Source organism: Astyanax mexicanus, chromosome 1 (genome assembly GCF_023375975.1).
Source record: "Astyanax mexicanus isolate ESR-SI-001 chromosome 1, AstMex3_surface, whole genome shotgun sequence".
Taxonomy (NCBI): domain Eukaryota; kingdom Metazoa; phylum Chordata; class Actinopteri; order Characiformes; family Acestrorhamphidae; genus Astyanax; species Astyanax mexicanus.
The window spans coordinates 91,767,640-91,792,863 of record NC_064408.1 but is presented as its reverse complement, the minus strand read 5'-3'; the positions used below and the strand labels follow the sequence as shown (position 1 = coordinate 91,792,863).

The window sequence follows — 25,224 nt, the reverse complement described above, 5'->3', positions numbered from 1 at the left end:
CTGCAAACACTTCAGATTCATACTGGATTAAAATTACTCTAATGTTGTTTTTGTAAGATTGTGAAAACTGCAAACACTTCAGATTCATACTGGATTACAAACAGTAAAATCCCATGATTGTCTGATAATAACTAACACAGTACCAAATAATGTAAACTGCCTTAGAGTGACGCATCCATTAATGAGGTTAGTCTGTTTTATGAGTTTGCACATGAACAGAGATGTGTGGTCTGATTCTGCTACATGTTTTACCTCATTCTTCACACATCATAGCTACTGAAAGATGCATTGTTATGAGAAAATCAATAGAGGATAGAAGCAGCACTTTCCAGCCTTTACTTCCTCAGGGTCTCTCTCTCTCTCTCTCTCTCTCTCTCTCTCTCTCTCTCTCTCTCTCTCTCTCTCTCTCTCTCTCTCTCTCTCTCTCTCTCTCTCTCCTCTCTCTGTCTCTCTTTCTCTCTCTGTCTCTCTCTCTGTCTTAAGTGTGTTATTTATATGATGCTGCTTTCATCAGGACATAACAATGGCAAAGTAAAACAGAAAAAAAATTGTTGTTTCTTCAAACAACTCAAAAAGCAGAGACGTATAGAGGCTACCCCTCTGATTCCATTACGCAGACTTTATATAAACTATTCAAAATAATGTCTTTACAGGTCTAGAGAGGACACTAAGTGTATATAGCAATGCTCTTATAGCTTCGGTGCTCAGTCCTGAGAACCTAGAAAAACATAGCTCTTTAAAAACACACAAATATACATCCACTCAAACCCGAGAGAGAAGAAAAACACATTTACTGCAGATTCAGATCACTTCCCAAAAACAGGTGTCACATTTTAAGAGCTAAACACAATGCAGATTCATACAGGATTCAAAGCAACTACTAGTATCAGATACAAAAAACAACACACACTTCACATTCATACTGGATTCAAATCACTTCATAACTACTAGTGACAGACTGTGACAAAGGGACTATTTATACACATGGATAAAACAGGAAACACCTGGGGAAAGGTAACGAGGGGGCAGAGTTACAGGAACTCAGGACTGGAGCGGAGACATGGAGGTAAACGCTGGACAATGTGGGGAATGACACAGGCATGAAGGGGAAGGTTAACAAACACAGAGAGGACAGTAAAAACACAGAGACAGAACAGTGCACACACGGAACAAGGCCAGGATGTGACAGTCAGACTGTAAAATGAATCACACTACAGATTCATACTGGATTAAAACCAATCCACAAATATTATTTTTTTTTTTAAACTGTAAAATGAATCACACTCCAGATTCACACTGGATTAAAACCAATCCACTAATATTACTTTTTTGAGCCCGTAAAATGAATCACACTCCAGATTCATACTGGATTAAAACCAATCCACAAATATTACTTTTTTAAAACTGTAAAATGAATCACACTACAGATTCATACTGGATTAAAACCAATCCACAAATATTACTTTTTTAAAACTGTAAAATGAATCACACTACAGATTCATACTGGATTAAAACCAATCCACAAATATTACTTTTTTAAAACTGTAAAATGAATCACACTACAGATTCATACTGGATTAAAACCAATCCACAAATATTACTTTTTTAAAACTGTAAAATGAATCACACTACAAATTCATACTGGATTAAAACCAATCCACAAATATTACTTTTTTAAAACTGTAAAATGAATCACACTCCAGATTCATACTGGATTAAAACCAATCCACAAATATTACTTTTTTAAAACTGTAAAATGAATCACACTACAGATTCATACTGGATTAAAACCAATCCACAAATATTACTTTTTTAAAACTGTAAAATGAATCACACTACAGATTCATACTGGATTAAAACCAATCCACAAATATTACTTTTTTAAAACTGTAAAATGAATCACACTACAAATTCATACTGGATTAAAACCAATCCACAAATATTACTTTTTTAAAACTGTAAAATGAATCACACTACAGATTCATACTGGATTAAAACCAATCCACAAATATTACTTTTTTAAAACTGTAAAATGAATCACACTACAAATTCATACTGGATTAAAACCAATCCACAAATATTACTTTTTGGAGCATGTAAAACAAATCACACTACAGATTCATACTGGATTAAAATAATCGATCCACAATTATTGACATCAGATAATGCAACACAATAAATGCTAAAGATTTCTGCTTCCATTAAGCAGGTTCTGGTTAAACCCCTGTATAATCCTGTTCTAAATGTAGAGACTAAATGCAGACAGCACTGCTCTTGCAGCTCCAGCGTTCAGTCCTGAGGGCCTCAAACGCAGCTCTTTAAAAACACACAAACCTACATCTCCCCAACGAGAAAGAGAGAGATACGGAGAGAAGAATAGTTCCAAAAAAAGGAAAAAGACCCAAGGTCAATCTAAATTGGCACTGTCTCCCTAAAACAGATTATCTGAACATTTTCCCTCTTTTCACAGAGCTGCCTGAGGCAGGATTTGCTGAAACCAAAAAAGAAAAAGAAAAAAAAAAAAGCTCATCCAAGACTACTTGCTGCTGGAGAAGGGAAGGGAAGGGATTTGGTGAAGACGGAGGACAGGATTGGTTTGGAGGGGGGAACTCTGTGTTCATCTTTGTGCTGCAGGATTTCTCTGGGTGCGTTTAAACAAAAAGCTGCAGCAGCTTCTGTACCTCCGCCACCTCCATGGGGGGCTGCTGCTATTTAGCTTAGTCCCACCCCCCCCCTCCTGCTCCAGGCCCAACCACAGCTTCAAACGATTCTGAGGAAGAAGCTCAACTAAATTCCACAAAATGCGCCCGTGTTTGCATGGTTACTCACCAGGTTACGAGATGCTTAACTCAGCAGGGGGCTTTACTACAAGCGAGCAGAAGTATTGCCTCACAGGAACAGCCGGAGCACTGGGGTTTTCAGGGTTCACTGAAAAACGCTTAGCAGTAAAAGAGAAACTGCTGGGTTTGATCCTTAGAAATGTAAGAAGTTTGTTTTAACAACTATGACTTTATGTGATTAAAAGATTACATAAACGAAGCCTACAACCTTTCAAAGAATCAAGTGTAGACTGAATCCGAAAAGAACTCAAGAATAAACAGGTCTACTGCAGGTGCATTGGTCTGCTTTGCAGTGTAATTGAATACTCATTATGAATTGGCTTTTGTTTCCTAACCTTTAGAGCACTCTGCTGGAACATGAACTCAGGCAGAACTCCACTCTGCAGCTCTATTTAATAATACAAAGTTGCTTCATCACCTTATGTAAAGCCCTGGATCTCTGCAAATATCACAGCATGGAAATGATAAGTGCAGCTTTAATAAACAGAAGACGTGGCAGAACTGAAACAAACTCATTATAAACCGTGACTTGGGTGCAATTCTTGTGATACAATTTGGGTAGCATTGCATTTACACATATCTGTTTCCATCCAGACTACAAACATGCCTCAACCATTCATCCAATAATAAAAAAATAAATTTATTTGCACACTATGTACATTTTTAGACTTAGGGCCAAACCTCACACCCTGCTTAAAAAGTGCATCGCGATGCTCATTGCTATCTCTACTAACTCTATCTCACCAACAGCCCTCCACCTCTGTCATTTAAATAGCAATGATACCAGTGAATATATCTACGCGTATGATGGTCGTGGTGGTCAGGTACGTTTCTGGCGTATTGCTATCTTGGCTACAGAAAACACAGGTGCAAAACTGAAAAAAAAAACAACTTAGGCAGACGTCAACCGTCAGACGTTCATTGCTATCTTAGCACTGAATTGTCTACAAAAGCACAACCCCAACATACTATATGTACACATCCGCTTGTTACGCACACACATGGACACACAGCCTGCGCCAGTTGCCAGCTATACAAATGTTTACATCAACAATAAATAAAATAAGCAAGTGTGAACGAGCAGGTCAGTTTCCTCTGCCGAGAAGTGATGGACACATCCAGGTAGCTGCACCCCTACAATAGCAATCCGCCAAAGTCAGAGCACATCTGGCTCTTAAAAGGAATGGCAAGTTCAATGCTAATTGATTTATTTTACGTTACAGACAAAAAACACACCCATGATTATTTAAAAACCAGAGAATCAATACATAATCTTTTTCAATGTTTCAAGCCACACAAGGTGTATTTTTACCATTGTTGCGATAACAAAGACACACTGACACGCCCTAAATCAAGCTGTGCTGTGCGCTGTTGATGGCTCGGCTATATATCACTAAAATAGGGCTCTTATTGTCCAGCCTTTTAATTAGTGGCAGGGCAATGCTTCTAAAACTGTGGTACAGGTATTACTGTTGCTACTTGAAGCATCCAAAGGTGGTAGGCCATATAAACAAAAAAAAAAATCTATATTTTTCCATGTGTCGCTTTCATAATTTTAGATTTGTTTGAGTTCAGTGTTTAGAACCAGTTAAGACCCCATTTAAAACCCACACTTCAGTTCTTCACTGTAATAACTGCAGTACTATTAAAGGAATTATTGAATTAACCTTTTAGGGGGTTCATAGGCCCTACACTAGAACCCTGTGGAACGCCACTAATCACTAAGTTTCTGCAATTAGGATTAATAGCTAAATAATTAGTCCAGGCTTTAAGGAGATCACATGTCCAGCCTATAGTTCACTGCACTGCCTCACATTCCTCCCTTTCATTCATAATTTCTCTCAGTAGGCATGCTGCATTGATCAGGATCAATAATCAATCATTTGCAGATTGTAAAACAGAGCAAAGTCCACCCAGCACTCTCAGTAGGTGGTCCTTTGAAGTTTTATTTTGATCGTAAGTGCTACACGGTCTGAAATGTTTGAAAAGCACTGATCTAGTCATTAACTGGAGCTCCCAAAATGGTAAAATATATCAAAAAAGAATTATGGACTGTTTTTTATTTGCCCCTTTTTATATTTTTTTTGCCCTTTAACATTCACACGTAGCAATGAGCTATCATTTATTCTCCTCTCATCTGAAACACAACCTCTCTTTTCGGTCAATGGACTCGCCAGTGCCGGCGAAATTGCTACCTGTGCAAAGCAGCATTAGAGGAAAGAAGGACAAGAAAAAAGAGAAGAGAAAAAGAGAAAGAGAGTGGAGTGGTTTTCACACCTGGATCAATGCGAGGTCCTCCAGATGCAGCCTGAAGAGATGATTCCTGGAAGAGAGAGAGAGAGAGAGAGAGAAACAGAGACGGTAAATGAATAAATGTTCATTTATATGCGGTAAAGTACGGAATGTTATTGCAGAGAGTTTCTGCGATGCTGAGTGCTGAGTGTTTTCATAGGTTTTACTCTTGAAAATATGGCTATATAATAATAATAATCATCACAGCCGGAGACGAGGCTCTGAAGATGGAATTATAGAGAGTTTCATCTATATATTAAAAAAAAGACATTTGTATTTAAGAAAAATATATTTAACACACTTTTTAACATTAGCACACATGGACAGAATTGTTGGTACCCCTCACTTAATGAAAGAAAAAAACACAATGGTCACAGAAATAACTTGAATCTGAGAAAAAAGTAATAATAAATAAAAATGCTATGAAAATGAACAAATTAAAGTCAGACACTGCTTTTCAACCATACATAAACAGAATTATTTTAATAAATAAACTCATGAAAAAGGCCTGTACATAAATGATGGTAACCTCTAACCTTACAGTTTGTTGCACAACCTTTTGAGGCAATTACTGCAATTAAACGCTTCCTGTAATTGTCATTGAGACTCCTGCACCTCTCAGTAGTTATTTTGGCCCCACTCCTCATGAGCAAACTGCTCCAGCTGTCTCAGGATTGAAGGGTGTTTTTTTTTTTTTTTCAGACAGCATGTTTCAGCTCCTTCTAAAGATGCTCAGTAGGATTTAGGTCAGGGCTCGTAAAAGGCCACTTAGGAATATTCCAATGTTTTTAGCTATTCTTGGGTGTTTTTTTTTCTGTTTTGTTTTTAGCTGTGTGTTTTGGGTCATTATCCTGTCGCAAGACCCATGACCTGCGACTGAGATCAAGCTTTCTGACACTGGGCAGCACATTTCTCTCTAGAATCCTCTCTTGATGGTCTCGAGATTTCATTGTACCCTGCACAGATTCAAGACACCCTGTGCCAGATGCAGCAAAGTGGCATCAGTACATAAGAGAGCCTCCTCCATGTTTCACAATACGGACAGTGTTCTTTTCTTCATATGGTTCATTTTTCCATCTGTAAATATAGAATTGATGTGCCTTGGCAATTATTCCATTTACTGTATGTCTCATCTGTCCATAGGGAATTCTCCCAGAAGCTTTGTGGCTGGTCAACATGTACAGTGAGTCCAAGAAGTATTTGATCCCTTGCTGATTTTCTTTGTTTGCCCACTAATAAAGACACTATCCTTCTGCACTTTTAATGGTAGATATATTCTAACATGGAGAGACAGAATATCAAGACAAAAATCCAGAATATAATTTTAAAGAATATATTTTAATTAATTTGTATTTCAATGAGGAAAATAAGTATTTGATCCCTCTTGCCAAACACACTCAATACTTAGTGGCAAATCCTTTGTTTGCAAGCACAGCGGTGAGACGTTTGTTGTAGTTAACCACAAGTTTAGCACACACACCAGGGGGAATTTTGGCCCACTCTTCTTTGCAGATCCTCTCTAAATCATGAAGGTTGGTGGGCTGTCGCTTGGCAACTCTGACCTTCAGCTCCCTCCATAGATTTTTGATCGGATTGAGGTCTGGCGACTGGCTGGGCCACTCCATGACCTTAATGTGATTTTTCTTGAGCCAATCCTTTGCTGTATGTTTAGGGTCGTTATCATGTTGGAAGACCCAACCACGGCCCATTTTCAGATCCCTGGCAGAGGGGAGGAGGTTGTCCCTCAGGATTGTGCGGTACATGGCTCCATCCATCTTCCCAGTGATGCGGTGAAGTAGCCCTGTACCCTTGGCAGAGAAACACCCCCAAAACATTATGCTTCCACCTCCATGCTTGACGGTGGGCACAGTGTTCTTGGGGTCATAGGCAGCATTTTTCTTCCTCCACACATGGCGGGTGGAGTTGGGGCCAAAAAGTTCAATTTTGGTCTCGTCTGACCACAAAACCTTTTCCCAATAACTTGGTTCATCTTTCAAATGATCATTGGCATACTTGAGGCGCGCCTCCACATGTGCTCTCTTCAGCAGGGGTACCTTTCGGGCACTGCAGGATGTGAATCCATTGTTGTGCAAAGTGTTGCCAATTGTTTCCTTGCAAACTGTGGTCCCAGCTGCCTTCAGGTCATTTGCTAACTCCTGCCGAGTGGTTGCAGGACGATTTCTGACCGTTCTCAGCATCATTGCCACCCCACAAGGCGAAATCTTCTTTGGAGCACCGGGCCGAGGTCTGTTGATTGCCATGTTATACTCTTTAAACTTTCTGATAATTGCACCAATAGTTGTTACTTTCACATCCAACACCTTACTAATCTTTTTGTAGCCCATTCCAGCTTTGTGAAGGTCAACAATTCTGACTCTGAGGTCCTGTGACAGCTCTTTGGTTTTACCCATGTTGGAGACTTGAAATCTGTGTGATCTGTCTGATTCTGTGGACAGGTGTTTTTCACACAAGTGATTAGTGAGAACAGGTGGCTTCAGGTCAGGTAACAAGTTGATTGGGAGTGTCTAACTGGTCTGTAAAAGCCAGAACTGCTAATGAATACTAAGGGATCAAATACTTATTTCACTCCATGAAATACAAATCATTTAATATATATTCCTTAGATTTATTTTCTGGATTTTCTTTTTAATATTCTGTCTCTCCATGTAAGAATACATCTACCATTAAAAGTATAGAATGATCATGTCTTTATTAGTGGGCCAACGAAAGAAAATCAACAAGGGATCAAATACTTCTTGGACTCACTGTAGTTTGGCATGTAGTTACATGCTTGTCTATAATTTTCTGTTGATGCTAGCATAGATAGCGTTAATAATCCTTTGGGCATCCATGAGATTGTGGCTTGTTCTCTACAGTAGTTGTCCTTACTTGGACCTAAACTCAAATTGCAAGCTACTAAGAATGTAAGTTTAATTGGTGCATCCAAAGGTTTGCCCAGTGCTGTATATGAATATTACCTCAATGTATATAAAGTTAAAGTTGTCTAGACCTGTGTAAAAAAGTGTAAAAGTGTCCTGAGGGCTTTTGGACTCTTCTTTGGTCAATAGATGAAGCCTGAGGCAGACTATGCAGTAAACTGAAGGAGAATTCCAGTCTCAAACAAAGCTGCAGAAAACCTCGCCTCAGGGTGCTGAATTACAGCGCGCTCTCTGAGACTGGCTTTGTCTGTGAAGGCAGACTAAACAACAGTCTATATCACATATTAATTTATTCTCAAACTTTCTTGTTTGATGGTTTTACGTCTGCCGTGTTTATACACATCTGTCAGGACTCATGAAGGCCATGTCTGTGTTTCTGGACTGTAATTAGAGCAGAGCCGTATACCAAACAAAATTATAGCCATTAGGAACAGCAAGCAGAAAATGTCATCCATAAACGCAACACAGTACAGTACAGAGTACTGCTGAACTGCTGCTGCTCTCTGTAGCAGCTGATTAATGTCTTCATTAGCTGGAGGAAGTGCAGTTATTCCATATTGTTTTAGCCACTCGGTCTGTTTAATTAAAACTTCTGTTTCACACAACAGATTTCTCCATAGGTTCAGTAGTTCTTACTAAGACCTCTCTACATGTTCGTAAGGTTAATATATGTCATGCAGTATATGTCATTATATGGCAGAGTTAATAACATACTAACCATAATTAATGCTTGTTTAACAGTGTCAAACTCAAAGGTGTCAAAAGTATTCATAATTCACATTACATTCACAAGATTTTTACTCCAGTAAAAGTGTAAAAGGTACTGGTTTCAAACCTACTTAAAGTATAAAAGTAAAAGTAATGTAAGGGGAAAAAAATACCATTAAGGACAAAAGCTTAGGTCGCATATAAAAGCAGGAGCCTATAGTGCACTACCCCACCTCCCCAAAACACATTTTTCTAAAAGCCATGGTTCAGCTGCATATAGGCCCATTGAAAATAAATGCATATTAGTACAATGTAAATATATTAAGAAGCTGGGAAATGTTGAGAGTTTGAGTTCTCTTGAGTCTCTGTCACAGATCATCTTCATACTAGACTACATACATCTGCTATGTTCTTGCTGGAGTGTGGGCATGATGTGTGCGGGTGCGATGGATAAACAGAGTGGTATATGCATATATTTCTCATCCAACCACAATCAGATTCACTCTATCTGGATTGTAAATGTAATGAGTAGAAAGTTGGGTGAAAATATAAGGAGTAGACCTACAAAGTAAAAAGTCATCTTCCAACATTTCTACTTAAGTAATGTATATTTAAATAATGAAATATTTATATTTCATTATTTGACACCTCTGTTCAAAACATGACTATTTAAGTTTGACCTTTATTTCAGTCCTCTTCAATAAATTTCAGTCAATATCAAAAATCCACAAAATCCTCAAATTCTCAAATCCTTCATGTACTGTATCATAGTCAGATCATGCATTGCACTTCTCAAATCCAATCAAATAAAATCAAATCAAATCAATTAAAATCAAATCAAATTATATTAAATATACCAGCATTGGACTAGAACACATTTCCTTTCTTTCACTGCAGAAATTGCAATCACACACGTATAAATGCTCACAATAATGCAGGCCACTTTTTCAGGATACAGTTTAAATCTGCAGTGTTCCAATGCAAAAGCAAAAATCACACTTTTAGTGCTCTCCTCTGAGCATGTTGAGCTTCAGTGAAGGCCACTCTGCATGAAGAAGTATGTGCTAGCCTTCGTCCTCCCAGTGCGGGTAGCTTTATGTAATAGAGGGAGTCCTATCTAGCTGGGGCAAATGACTAATTGATTAAGATAAAGTTAAGAAAGAGGGGGAAAAACAATAAACCCAGCAGTAACTGTTTCAAAACTGTAATATCCATTAACCACATTTTATTATTATCTCTTTCTCTTCTACTAATCACCACTGTGAAAGAATAGACTGAAAATGTAACAGTTCTCCCAGTCCTTTTGTTCCAGTGGACTTTGTTCTGGTTCCAGACAACGGGCCAGAAATGATTAATATGAAAGTTCAGCAGGATTTTGTTATCAACAGTAATAATTTATTAATTTTTCGGGCTACCACACATGAAAAAGTGAAGTTAAAACCAGAACAAACTGAAAACTGCGTTTGAATGATGTTACCTGTGCTTGTAACAGCTCAATAATGGCTTGTATTACATGATAATGCAGCCATGGAGGGTGTTTTCTAGCTCAGGCCTCTGTGATTAAGGCCCATTTACTGTATCGACATGTCTATTGATCGACTGCTTCTGCATTACTACTACAACCTCCCTGAGCCCATCAACCATCAATACCACTCTAGCCCGGGCTTTCAGCACATTTACTCATTCTATACAGAACTAATGTATTGGCAAATGTGCTTCTGTCTGAGAGCACTGAGAATAGCTCTGAACTGTACTGTAAGTAAATACACTTCACATTATATTTTACTAGCTCGAATCTAAAGACAATACAGTACTGTGTGGTTTATTCACTTAAAAAAGGGAGATAAAAAAAAACACATTTCTTGTTTATTTACAGTAAACACAATATGCAAGGGCTACTTATACAAGAATACTTATGTTGAGCGTATTTAAAAGATCTGAATTATTCTTTTTTTTTTTTTCTTGTAACTCTTCCCCCTGTGGATCATTGATGATGTAAATGACTGGCACTAATATACCGATACACAGCTCTATGTAGATTATTGGAGGACAGAGACACAACAGATGTTCTAAGTGCAAATAAGTGATCTGTGTGAACTGTTAATAAGCATGCAGCGCTACACCTCTGGAGGCAAATTATTCCAGTAAACACAGTACAGTATCTATCCAGTACATACTACAGGCAGAATTCAAAATAGTGGGCCTAAAGCTTACCCCTGTAGTAGAGGTCTAATTTTTGTTTTTTAAATCCCTTATCCACCCACTTCTGCTAGAATCTGACACACTCCCACCCCATTTCTCCCCTCCCAGCCTCTTTTCCTGAAGCAAAATAATGCGAAAAATCTCTTCCGTTGTTCATGTGATTGTGTCAGGTGGATTCAGGAAGAATACATAAAGAGTGGATGCACTTGCGAGTTTTTTTTATATATATATATATATATATATATATATATATATATATATATATATATATATATATATAAAAACAGGAATAAACAAACAACACTGAAACAAACAGAAACATGGAGTACACAGAAAGCACAGGAATGCGAAACCTGATTGAAGTAACAACGTACAATCACGGACAAGGAACACAGGAACAAAGAGAACCATTTATACGCACAGAAGGGGGCAGAGGAAACATGAAACACCTGGGACCGGGTAACAAGGAGGCGGAGCTACAAACTAACAGGTGAGCAACAGGGGCGGAGACACGGGATAAACACAGGGAACATGCAGACGAAGGTACATAAACACAGGGATAGACCAGAGAGAGAGAGAGAGAGAGAAAGACGTAAAAAACGGACGAGAACGTGACAGATTGGTTGCTTTCCAATACACACATTGTATGTACAATGTGTGTAGTATTTTACTATTGCTTATTTAGCTCTTTGCCCTTTTTCTAATTATGCATATAATTATTATTGCATGATAATTATCAGTTTATACAGACTATTTGTACATTATGCTGGATTTTGTTTTTTAATGTGTGAGTGCGCTAAAGGGTTTTGGGTGGTCTTAGGAGCATAGATGTGAGCTTACAGGATGCTTAAACAATAGCTATTTTGTTTATTGGATTTATTTGGGGGATTGTGTGTTATTTGTGTGTGATTACATGTGTGTGTGTTTATTTATTTGTTTGTTTAGTTTAGTTGTGGCACTAGCTAGTTAGTTCTACTGGTGCAGCATTAATCACACTTCTGGTGTTGGGGTAGATGGTGGATAAGGGTCTCTGCCAACAGACTAAGTCCTGGACTTTTTACTCCATCCTCATTGACTCTACTCTGTACTTAAAGCCAAGTTTATTAATAGAGGTGATATTGTAGTTTAAGAATGCTGGTTCTTAAATATAAGAATAAGAATGTATTTTATTTAGAGAGAAAAAGAGAAGAGAAATCATTTTTTTCTCCCTATTTCCTTGCATTAAAGTGCAGCAGCAGATTAAATGTTAAATTCTCGTAATTGTATTACAGTCACTCAGACTATTTAAAGACTGGATTAAAGCTCTATGAAAGATTAGCTTGGACTAGTATCTGCAGCCAGACAGGGACAGTTTGCACATGGTGCACATTGTGATGGTGCTTCTCTCCCTGGCGAAGACTAATGCTGTTGTTCTAGTTCAGAGAACAGACCCTGGTTCTGCTACTTGATTCTTAAAGCCAGCATATGCCCTTTTTACGAACAGCAATAAACATTAAGTTGTGTGTCTGTTTAATTTATAAGAACAGTGGGCTGGGGAAGTAAACTGAGCGTGACTGGTAGACCCTTCTGCTCCTTGAAGGCAGAGAGTCATATTAAACAGACATCAATCAAAACAGAGAGGATAAAGCTGGTGGAATTAGACATTTAAACAACTGAACATGACAAGAGATATTCAGCACAACACACACACACATACAGCTTCTTCTAAATAAACCTTTTACAAAGTAAAGAAGAAAAAAAGCAAAGATGTTCTGAAAATTCTTAGTCAGTTTTATGAGGTAGAGTCATGTGGAATTCAGGCTTTCAGTTACCAGCTGTGCTGAACTTATTAAATGTTAATTACTTGAATTTCTTGTCTCTTAATGTGTTTGAGAGTATCAGTTGTAAAGTTGTGAAGAGGTAGAGTTGGTGGAATACAGTAAATAGCTCTATTTGAATAATGTTCTAATCCATATTATGGCAAGAACTACTCAACTAAGTAAAGAAAAAATACTTTATAAAAACGAAGGTCAGTCAATCTAAAACATTTAAAGAAGTTAGAAAGTATTCTTAATTGCAGTCACAACGACCATAAAAATGTTATGATGAAACTGGCACTCATCAGGACTGCCTGATAATTGCTACATGATTGCTTATGTGTGTCAGGGTTGTGCAGGAGCAGGAAGAAGACACGGAGGCGGACGCAAATGCAGGTAATATTTATTAAACAAAGAAAACAACTGAAGAAACCAAGAACTATAAAACTAAACTCAAAACAAGAAACAAACAAGAAATAAACTAAGAAAATAAATAGGATAGTAACGGGAGAGAAAACGAGATTGAGAATAAACAAGATAACGATATAGAAACTACAAAGACAGACAAAGAAAACTCTAAAACACTGCGGTATAAATACACTTGGAGGGAAACGGAATTGGGAGACACCTGGTAACAAGGGGGGCGGAGCTACAGATTAATTCATGTGGGGGAACACAGGTAAGTACACTTAAGACAGAGACACGGGAAAACACAGAGCCACTTACAGAAACACAAGGGAAAATAAACAGACAGACACAGAACAGGACCAGAATAGGACAAAGTATTCCTTCATAGTTTGGATGAATTCAGTATTAAATTACAACGCAGGAAAAAAAAAAATTAAAAACATTAAACAAGAAGGTGTGTCCAAAATTATGACTGATACTGCATGCTGTTTTTTTTTTTTTTTTTTTTTTGCATAAGCACAAATTTGTACAAAAATGCTACATCAGTCACACACAACATACCGGCAAAACCAGCCCAAGCCACTTTCATTATACAGTTTGCTGAATTTATGCAGCCTGCATTGTTTGTTAGCTTTAATCTGGATTAATAACGGCAAGTCTTCTGGGTCTGCTAGCCTTGCCCCGGAGTCTGAGCCGCTGTGCGGATTTATGAGCAGCCGCAGTGTTGCCTGACCTTGATGAACATCAGAGTCCGTTAGGCTGGAGCCCGTCCACACACACCATTAGGCCTGAGAGCAAGTGGCATGCTCTGAAGCCTGGGCAGGAAAACCTATCCGCCCCGGGGACCAGCAGTCAAACTAAAGCGATCACAGAGCAGCGACCATACATGACCAGAGACTTCCCCTTCACTGTTCACTCTGAGCGCCATCGATTCTCAATCTGAGCCAAAGCCGGCAGCGCTGCCGGGCACTGTAGCTGCAGTACAGCCGGCTCCCGTTTCTCCCTTTATTCACATTTAAATAAAAGAGTAATTGTTGCCTTTTCTTCTACATATAGGTTTTAATGCTGAAGCCATATTGACTCATTATATAAAAGGATGAAGGTTCTATATTAATTGGGTTATTTAATCACTTTTTTGGCTAGCTTCCTATACAAATATATACATGCTCAGCAAATTTACCAGTGATAAATGAATGCTACTAGTATTAAATTAACATTGCGAGTGTTAAAATATAAATGTAACTGTGTTAATTTAACACTATTAGGGTTGATTTAATACTGCCAATTTTGCTGTGATCTCAAATGAATAACCAACTATTGGTTAAACTGTCTGCGGACAGACTTGATGATAATGAATTATGTTATCAACTTATTGTACAATATGTGGACAATATGTTCTCAATTACTTTTTCTGACCTCTGTACTGAACACTATGCTTTCTTAGCAAGGTGAGCTCAATAACATGGACAAGCTGGTACCAGTGACCCACTAAACACTAGACGCCTTATGGACGTGCAGATCATGTCTATATTGTTTCTGTTGGTCCAAGACCAATTCTGCAATTCTACACGATGTGCAAACTAGGTCTAGTCTCGGCTCATCTCGCCCTTGGCTTGGCTCATCTCGTTTTGGCTCATCTCGTTTCGACCCATCTCATCTTGGCTCATCTTATTTCGGCTTATCTCGTTTCGACCCATCTCATCTTGGCTCATCTTATTTCGCCTCATCTCGTTTCGACCCATCTCATCTTGGCTCATCTCATTTCGGCTCATCTCGTTTCGACCCATCTCATCTTGGCTCATCTCATTTCGGCTCATCTCGTTTCGACCCATCTCATCTTGACTCATCTCATTTCGGCTCATCTCGTTTTGACCCATCTCGTCTTGGCTCATCTCGGCTCGGCTCATCTCGGTTCGGCTTATCTCGTCTTGGCTCATCTCATTTTGGCTCATCTCGTTTCGACCCATCTCGTTTCGACCCATCTCGGCTTTGCTCATCTCGGCTCGGCTCATCTCGATTCGGCTTATCTTGTCTTGGCTCGGCTCAGCTCGGCTCATCTCGGCTCGGCTTATTTCACCTTGTCTCGTCTCGTCTCGACTTGGCTCAGGACTCATGTGCCACTGAGCTATAAGTACGTTCGGCCAGGTCGGTTAATTTCATGATCATGTATATATTTGTAGCTTAAGTAGCTTTAGCTCTGTGGTCTTAAAGCACTTGAAACTGCTAGTGTTGCCTCTTTTACCAGGCAATTAGTTAACTAGCTAGTTAGCTAACGTTAGCTAAACATTGGCTATAGTTAAACTGGAACTGGAATTACTAATTATTTTCCTTAGTAAAAAGATATTGTTGCATCCAGCTGGACATGTTGAAAGGTTGGACTAAGAAGACCTTTACAGTTGTCGCTTCATAGCTGGAACTGTGGGCCGCAACCACACCGAAATAACAACAGGCTAACTAGCTAACAAGCTAACAAGGCTAAAACTAGCACTCAGGCTGAACACATCCTCTCTCTACACCTCACACACATTCATACACACACACACAAACAAACACAGAACATTACTGCAGATTTGCTACAGTATATTTTTACTTTCTTCTTGCATCTCGGGGAGTGGAGTCTGGCCTATGTGAAACACATTTTCTAGCTGGAAATACAGACACTATTCTGATTTTGTATCAGCTAAAGATTATCAATATCAGGGTTGGTTGTTCACTCTGTGCTGGAGACAAAGTGCTACCTAGCTTGAAAAACACAACATCAAATTTGAAGAAACATTTAGAGTCACAGCGGGACACTTACAGAACTACAAGTCCCAAATGTGGAGCAAAGCTTCCAATAAAGTGAGTTTTGGCAAAACTGTGATGTTGTGATGGCAGGTGTGTGTGTTAGGAGGGGGAGTAATTCGTAAGTTATCTGATATCTAGATAAATATTATTTATCTCTTAAGCACAGCTTGTTTGCTTCGTGTTGCCTGTGGTGTTAAACCTAAGTGCATCTGCAACTCTGCACAGCTTCAGTCGTTTCTCATGTTTGCTTAAACTTCCTTCACTTCTTCCGAGGTTGTGCAGTTCTGGAAATTGTCGAGGTAAGAACTCTTGGTACTCTTTGAGTTCTGCTGACTGACTGAGCTTTAAGAAGTCTCTGAGTGAGTGTGCCATCCTGTTTTAGAAAAATAATCACAGCTCAAGTGCTTGTTGTGATGGAGGGAAAAAGACCAAAGAGCTTCCAGAGCTTCCCAGAGTTTAAAGCTGTACTTTCTGAGCCGTGAGAGAGCTATTACAGACCGGACTACTGCAACATGAGCTCCTTTAAAAAGATACACTTCAAGGACGCAGCGCTGTGGTGATGAAGTCAGAGCAAACACTCTAAATCAAGTGTATGTAAACAACTCAACGTCCTGCGGAGGACGAGGACCGCCCAACGGAATCCTGTACCTCCTCTGCTCACTGGAGCAATATGCATGAAACTCAATACTGTAATATTTCCCCAATACTGTTTATCCTGTGATCAGATCCTATTTAAGCCAGTTAATGACTCAATACTACTCATAGAACATTCCTAAAAATAGTGAAGAACACGAAAATGTGAAGAACTTTTTAAAGTAAAAAAAAAAAACATGGAAAACAGTTAACACTTAATAAAAAGTGTCTCTAATAACTGTGTAGTTTAATTAAAAAAATCATGGAATAGTATGCATTGTTACAGATCAATTACAGTTTTACAGATCATGCAGTTATAGGCTTCCAGGCAAAAATAAATAAATAAATAAAAAAGTCTTTACCTGGATTTAAGTAAGTAAATGATGGTGAGTTGATGCTGCAGTTGGTCTGCAGGTTTAGGTTCAGCAACAGTATGTGCTGAAAGAATGAGGTCAGCTGACTACCTGAATATACTGATTATAGACCTGGTTATTCCATCAATGGATTCTTTTCTTTCCTGATAAGACAGTATATTCCAGGATTAATGAGGCTGGAATTGTGAAAGAGTGATTCAGGGAGCATGAGATCATCATTTTCACACATGGATTGTTCCCCACAGAGTCCAGATCTTAACCTCATTGAGAATATTTGGGATGTGCTGGAGAAGACTTTGTGTAGAGGTCAGACTCTACCATCATCAATGCTGCAAGATCTTAGTAAAAAATTAATGCAACACTGGATTGAAATAAATCTTGTGACATTGCAGAAGCTTATAGAAACAATGCTAAAGGCGGTCCAATTAAATATTAGCGTGTGACCTTTTTTTTTAGTGGCGACTTTTTTTTTTGGGGGGGGGGCAGTGTATGTGTATAAAGGTCAGTTTGACATAACTGAATATTTTGTCTATCTTCTCATGATAAAATCTGAATTATCATTATGAGTTTTAAGAGATGGAGAAACAAATGTTTATACACAACTAGTTGCACACTATTACTTGTGAGAATTCAGACACAGATATACTATGACGTATGTGAAAGTGCACTCACTCTATTGAACACAAGTCAAAATTGACACTGACGCTTGTGCAATTACTTAACCTGTGCAACTGTAGCACATTTGTTTCAGGGTGAACTTTAGCAGTAGTTACACTGTAAATACATGGATAGTTAATGTGTAGCTGCACAGTTATTACACAGAGACACTTATTATAAAGTGGGGCCTGTATAACTGCTCTTTCAAACTGGTATACAACCTTTACATTATTTTTAGTCTCTTCTCACTTACTCTTTTTAACAGCAACAAAAACAGTTCTGCTATGTCTTTTAAAGTTACTAACAAAACACTACTATAAGTGGTTCCTTAGACTTTGAGATGTATCATGTTAGAATCCACAATATTTTAGCGCAGAAAGATTAACAAAGTGGGAAGCACTTTTAGCATTTTTAGACAAAAATATTAATGAACTCTTATAGTTTACTACACATATACTCCCCCAATTTAAGGCACTTTTAAATTCCACTTATTAGTTAGCTCTCTTTGTATCACATGATGACAATAATGCTGGGAAGATAAAGGATAGCGTGCTCTGAAACACAAAACTGCCACTAACACAATGCCACTGAAAATACTAACATAATACTTCTTGAGCCAATAATAACATCTAGTCTGACACAGACTGAGGATCACATACAATTCTAGAAGTCTGGCCATTCAAGTTTTAAGTGTTATAATCTGTTCTGTTGACATAATTGTTCATAACCTATATGAACATGTATAAAACCTTATTTCAGTGCTAGTTTTCATTACATTCAGTTGATATGAAAAGATTACCTGTTTGACATTTGATACTTGATGGAAAAAATATCTTTATGCATCATTTTTTGTAGTTTCATGTAGTTTTGTAGTTTTTTGTAGTTTTTGTAGTATGCATGTGTTTGTAGATTTATGTCAATTATCTAAAAAAGGTATCATGCAGCTCTATCTATTCTTCTCTTTAGTAAAGCATTGATAGGTTTTGTTATTGATCCACACTGAATGTAATAATTGAGTACATCATTAATATAGATATGAGTAGAGAATATACTGTATATATCAGTCTGAACTCTCTTTTCTTCTGCTGGAAAGATTTTTGACTCTTCAAGCCTCTCCAACCCAAACACACAGTGACAACTCACTTTGTGAAACATCTTGCCGCTTTTATGTACAGATCAAAATAAACTGAAATCAATGGGCAGCATAGGATAAGAAATCACTTTAATCTGTGTTTATCATAATCGAAGGTAGGAACCGACACTAAATATGCTGAATTCTGTTCTAAAATGAAAGACAACTCCTATTTGCCAGAGAGAAAAGTAATTATTCTTCTGGCCCAGACTCTGTGGGTGAATGGCCTGCTAACGGTCCTTCATCTCAAACCTGCAGTTGTCACTAAATAATTGCTTGGAGACTTTCCCAGCTGCCAACAGATTTCCTGCTCTCTTACTTTTTTCTTCTGCGGTGAGAAAAATGAGGACAGCACAATATAGAAGCCAATGTGGAAATCATCACACTGCTTAATTAAGGACGGACACGGGCAGACTAATAGTGTTCTTACAGTTTCGGATTCATTTCCAATTTCAGAACTTTTCCCGTGAGCGACTGCCGAGTGACAGGACTGTATCCCACTGTTTTCACTGAGGGTAATGAGAGACCTTCATAATGTGCCATTATTAGAGTGGCTGTAGGTAAATGTACTACTGTGACTTTTACACACAGTATGAAGCACATTAATAATTTCTTCTGAAATTAAAGGCATTAGGGAAATCTTTTGTTGGAGTAACTGTCTCTACTGTTCAAGGGAACCTGTCAATAAATTCTGGAGCATTACTACAAGGATTTGGTACTGGATGGAGCACCATCCAACATTCCAGGAAACCCAGTTCCACTACTCAACATCTCAATACTGGCGGCTCTATAGTTTTCCAGCTCACTGCTGCCATCAGATATGGTGCCAATAGGTTCACGTTAATCAATCTGCTACAGAAAGTCCTATTATACTGGTAATACGTCTCAACAAGCTGCGTGGGTGCATTTTCACATCTGTTTCACCAGATAAAGTACACTGAAAAAAGGATGCGTAAAATTTACTTTAAAAAAGTTTCGCAACTTTCTGCTTTTGCTTTTTTTAAGTAAATTTAAATTAATGTAAAGTAACTTCAACTCGGTTTCAAGACTTAAATGTTACATAGAGTAAATTTGTGAACTGAACTTCAATCCTTTCTTTTAGTAACCTTTACTTAATTTATTTTTGCTGAATCAATCCTTTCTTTAAGTAAACTTTACTTAATTTCTGCATACAATATTACGTAATTATAATTACTTAATTTAAACAATATTATTATATAGTAAAAAATGTATTACATGCCATCCATGTGTTGAGACAGTGTAATATGTGTTTTAACTAAACATATTTACATTTATATTATGTATCATAAACTATTTGAGTAATATTAATTAGGTACTTGTAATTAGGTAATATTTTATGCTGAAATTAAGTAAAGAAAGGGTTGATTTAACAAAAACATTTAAAGTTTACTAAAAGAAAGGATTCACCTGGAATGGCTTTCAGTTAACAGCTGTGCTGACCTTATCAAGAGTTAATTATTGTTTGAGAGCATCAGTTTTGTTGTGAGGTCCGTCAATCCCAAACATTTAAAGAACTTTGAAAGTATCTTTAAGCGCAGTCACAAAGGACACCAAAAGGGAAGTTATGATGAAACTGGCTCTCATCAGGACCAGCCCATGAAAGGAAGACCAGCCGTTACCTCTGTTGCACAGGGTAAGTTAATCAGAGTTACCAGCCTCAGAAACCGCAAGTTAACAGCTCCTCAGATAAGAGCCACCTAAAAGTATAGTTAGTTTAATACTTTTAAGGTTACTACTTGATTTCTTCATATCCTGGACGACTTCAGTATTAATTTACAAACTTTACAAACTTTTCACTGGTACTTTTAGGTACCCTTAGAAGTAAAGTTAGAAATATGCAATATTTTAAGTGTAAATACATTTTTTTCAGGATATTTGTAAAATGACATTGAATATTTTAAGAAGAAATTATAATACATATAAAAAGAAAATCTAAAGTAAGCAAACAAAACCTCAACAGGAAACAGGTTTCGCATATATGATCACATAAAACGTGCTGTAATTCTGCCTTATTGATAAAATGTTCACAAAAATGGAATCATTTCCAAACAAAACAGAGCCTCGCTGACCCTTAATTGAAATTTTACATGGTACATGAGTAGAGTCCATTACCTTGCGCCCACAATCAGCTCGTTCTGGCCAGGGTCAAAGGTCAGCTGTGAATAATCCACCGTGCCCTCTGCCCTGAAGCGGCGGATCCACGGCTCAATTTCTGCAACAGAAGAGATGAAATATGTCAAATCACAATGTGTGTGTGTGTGTGTGTGTGTACAGCATTGTGTTACTGTCTCTATGCCCCATGGTGTATTAACCCCCGCCTTGGCATCAGAGCCCCAGACTGAGGCCTAAAATGCGTAAACACATCATCACAGCTGTCTACCTGCTGCTGAGCTGCGTGATCACTGATAGGCTGCACCTTCTGGCTAGGCTAATTTCACACTTATCTAGCTTATGTGTCAGACGCTTCTGGTTCATTCCTGACAGTGTGAATTTACCTGTGTTTAAGCACGTATACCAGCGTGCACGAGTTTGGAACCAATCAGAATATTAGCCTTTTTAAAATTTTATTTCACATTCAGTAATGACATGTCGTCACTGTCTAATTAAAAATAAGTATGTACATTTTTGTCAATTTTTAATATAATACATAATTTGAACAAAATTCTCTCCCTTACACTGAGCCAATTTTTTTTTTTTTTGCTGAATGGACCAATAGAAATTCTCCAAAATAACTGTTTTTACATTGACTTCTATTAAAAGTTAGGAAGGTTTTTTTTTTCTCTCTTCTGTAAAGCTGCTGTTAAACTAGACATCAGGTACTGTAGGTATTATATTGTCATGTTTTTCTTTTATTTGTCAGAAAAGAATTACTTTTTTTTTCTTATGCCAGCAGTTCAGAGTCATCAGAAAGACAGAGAGAGTGAAAGGGCAGAAATGAGAAGAGAAATCGATTAGGGTAAGTTAATGGAGAAAGAGGTGAGGGAGAGAGAAAACCTTTGATTAAACGTGATTGCTATTTCTGACGCCGTGTGTCGCTCCAGTTTTTATCAGCCTCAGTAACTCCCAGCTGTCAATTCCACCAAGACTGGCTCAAATTTCGATACAGAATTGAATAGAGTGAATCTGGTGACACACGCAGCATCTGTACTTAATATATCTGCTCCTTTTTTATTATTTAGAGTTAAAGAATGTGTTCCTGTGTTTGATCTCTGTTACCAGACTGCATGAGGTGAATATACTTTATTTGCATTACCAAAAACATAAGGTTTCATAATAAATTGTGTATATTATTGCCATTTAATTCTTTAATAATACAATCATGCTTAAAAACAATGATGCTTTAGATTTTTTGGAGAAAATATACTTCTGAACAAGAACATATACATACAATATATATACATCAATAATTGATTTGTTAAGTTTTTTTCCACAGTGGTGCAAATGGTGTTTTTAATGTGTGCATAGATTTGCTTAGAAAAGTATCATAGTGAATAACCACTAATACTAAAACTTACCATAAACAGCAATAAGAAGCAAATCCAATGCTTTAAATACCTTTTGGGCCCTATTTTAGAGCTCTATAGATGGCCTGAATTGTCAAGATGGAAATGAGTCTCTGACTGTAGACTGTTGTCAGGGTTCAAATCAGTCAGCGGTGCAACTGTGTTTTCCGCCACCAAGATAGCAATATACCGGACATTCCACTAACACACCTCACTTCCAGACCACTACGCCCCTCATCATAGATAGATAGATAGATAGATAGATATGTAGCCAGGTGGTGAATTGAGAATACACCTTTAAAATGTGTGTCTGTAACTTTTAAGAAACACAATCAGAAGTGTTGTCACCCTGAGAGAGGAAAGGGAGGAGCTAAGAGCATGGTAGAGAAGGAGGCTCAAGCTGCAGTGAATGGTGGTGCTTCATTTTAGGATCCATCCAGAGCCATCCTAATGAAATAAGAGGTAAAAATCAGGAAATACTGAACAATATAAGGTTTAGTTGGCCTATAACAGTAGTAGATGCCTATATTGCCTTTCTAAACATGTATTTTGGATGAATCACAACCAGATGCGGGCAGATGGCATTGTTTCTGTGGGGTAGTGTGCTCCTTGTGGTCAAGCCTTGTATTTTTCTGGGTTACAGAAGCTGTTTGTCCAAGTTCTCTTAAAGAAATGCTCAAATCTTGTTGAGTAAAGCTGAGTAAATCGAGGTGAGCTTAAAAACAAATATATAAAAAGAGCTCTGTTAATGGTATTAATGTGGTATTAATGTTATTTATCTATTTTCTGTAATTAGTGCCACTACCAAATACTGTACTGTGTTCTAAGCTAGGGTTTTACAGTGTATTCATTTTTATTTTTTGTTATTTTGAGTACAATTTAAATCAGAATAAAATACCCCCCAAAAAAACAGTTCTTTTGTCATTTGGTGTGCGTCCTTTCCCCGGTGGTAGGTTGGTCGGTCGGTCGGTAGGTAGGTAGGTAGGTAGGTAGGTAGGTAGGTAGGTAGGTCGGTCGGTCGGTCGGTCGGTAGGTATGGAAGTAATCAGTTGTAGATATGAGGTAGTGCAGTAAAAGAATAAATAAAGTATAGGAGGTATCAGCAGATATGACAATATTAAACATAAACCTGTGCAAGTATTGTATTTAAGTTAGGTGCGTAGTGTAGTGTCCAGGGGTGCAAATGTACAGGGCGTACAGTAAAGTGACAAAGTGTCCAGGGGTGCAAATGAAATAGATATAGCTATATTCATAAGCACCTTTGCTACTTGATGGCGCAGGCGCAAGACATGAAAATAGACTCTGGCCATGCAACTACCATCAGTCAACTGTCCAATTACATTACACCTTACGCTTTTTAAGAACTGTTTATCTGTAAGAAACAGCAATAATGTTCCCTGGTTTAACAATGTTTATTAGTGCTATGTTTATTAAAATAACAAATGTCTCCATATTTATGATCTTTAGCACAATTAAAAACATGTACATTTAAACAGAATTGCACAATATTTAGTGCAGTTAAACATTCCTGCCCTTACAGATCATGGCTTCCTTATGATTATTTGGTCAAAATTGTACATTTCTCCCCTTTTGAAACCTCTATTGTCCTGACTGAGTCAAAATGACTGAAATAGTATGAGTGCAACTTAAAGGTATATAAACATATATAATATAATAGGTCATTTAAAAAATACTTAAAAACAATTTAAATAATTATTAGCTAATTGTGAGCTGCTGGTTTCATTATCTGGAGCAGTAAGTAGTTGGCTCTGCCACGATGATTACCCACCAGCCTGTGCACACATGAATGTGTGTACAGATGTCTCTTGAAACATACATACTCTATGTGTGTGTGTAAATATATGTTCAAACCCACAGGTAAAGGTTTAAATGCAAAGGCTGAATTTTATTGTATTGCTGTGAAGTAGCCTTAAAAGTTGATCTCAACCATAATAAGTCATCATTTACAATTTTTCTCATGATAAACATGTCTCTAACATCAAAGATGCTACAAACAATTATTATCAGAAAAGCAGAGCTATAAATACTATAATAGTTTTAAACAAAGAAACTAAAAAGATAAAACACATCATCAACAGCAATCTAAAACAATAAGAGGGCAAATCATTAATTCTATTTAGAGATTTAATTAAGCTATTTTCTTCTGGTAATGGCAGTGTGTTTCACACACAGGGAATAAGAAGAGACTTTACTTATTGTTGATACTCCTCCGGGGGCTGTTTTTCACTCGAAGAAAAGTTAATGCATCCAAACTTCAGCAGCTCTCCCAGAAGACCAACAACATCGGTGACTTCACTCCTTCACTGTAAATCTCTCTTTCCCCTGCGGGGCGAGCTTCAGTTCAGTGAGAATGCAACTTTTAAGTGAATATGGATCCACTTCATCGGGATTTACAATCTGTCTTTCGAGTAAATGACTCCACGCTTGGCCCTGAATACTCTTTTAAAACTTTTAAAGAAATTTCCAACTCAGGAAAGAGTGAAGTTAATGACTTCATAAAAAGCTTCATATCCAGATATTATGATGATACGATGTTATGGTGACCTTTTCAATATTAACTATATTAACTATCTAACTGGACAAAAGTTAAATTGTACTGTGCACATTAATCACCTTCTTAACTTAAATTGTCACCTTGCATTACAAAATTTCTATGAATAGTATATCTATTAGACTCTATAGACATACTCATAACTTTTTATAATGCATTCACAAGACATTATAAACATGGTTATACATATTTATAAACATGTATAACACATTATAGCCATGCCATTATAATGCATCATAAGCTGTGCTTGTAGTATGTTACACATCTGGGTTAAAATATATGTATGTATGCCGTATACCTAGTAACCTTAGCAACCAAACTTTTATACAGCCTATGGGAGACCTAGATGGCTCCAGATGC

The 25,224-nt window shown here is 37.6% G+C and overlaps 1 protein-coding gene across 2 annotated transcripts in view; it reads right to left on the bottom strand.

The window, feature by feature from the left end:
* The window catches only part of sema5a (sema domain, seven thrombospondin repeats (type 1 and type 1-like), transmembrane domain (TM) and short cytoplasmic domain, (semaphorin) 5A), a 281,050-nt gene that overhangs the window by 165,141 nt on the left and 90,685 nt on the right, over positions 1 to 25,224 (bottom strand). For both annotated transcript variants that reach the window (XM_049485501.1, XM_049485492.1), the window contains exons 3-4: positions 20,902 to 21,001; positions 5,118 to 5,163 (exon numbers count right to left, since the gene is read on the bottom strand). In XM_049485501.1, coding sequence (XP_049341458.1) covers positions 5,118 to 5,163; positions 20,902 to 21,001 — 146 coding nt within the window. The remainder of the gene's footprint in view (positions 1 to 5,117; positions 5,164 to 20,901; positions 21,002 to 25,224) is intronic.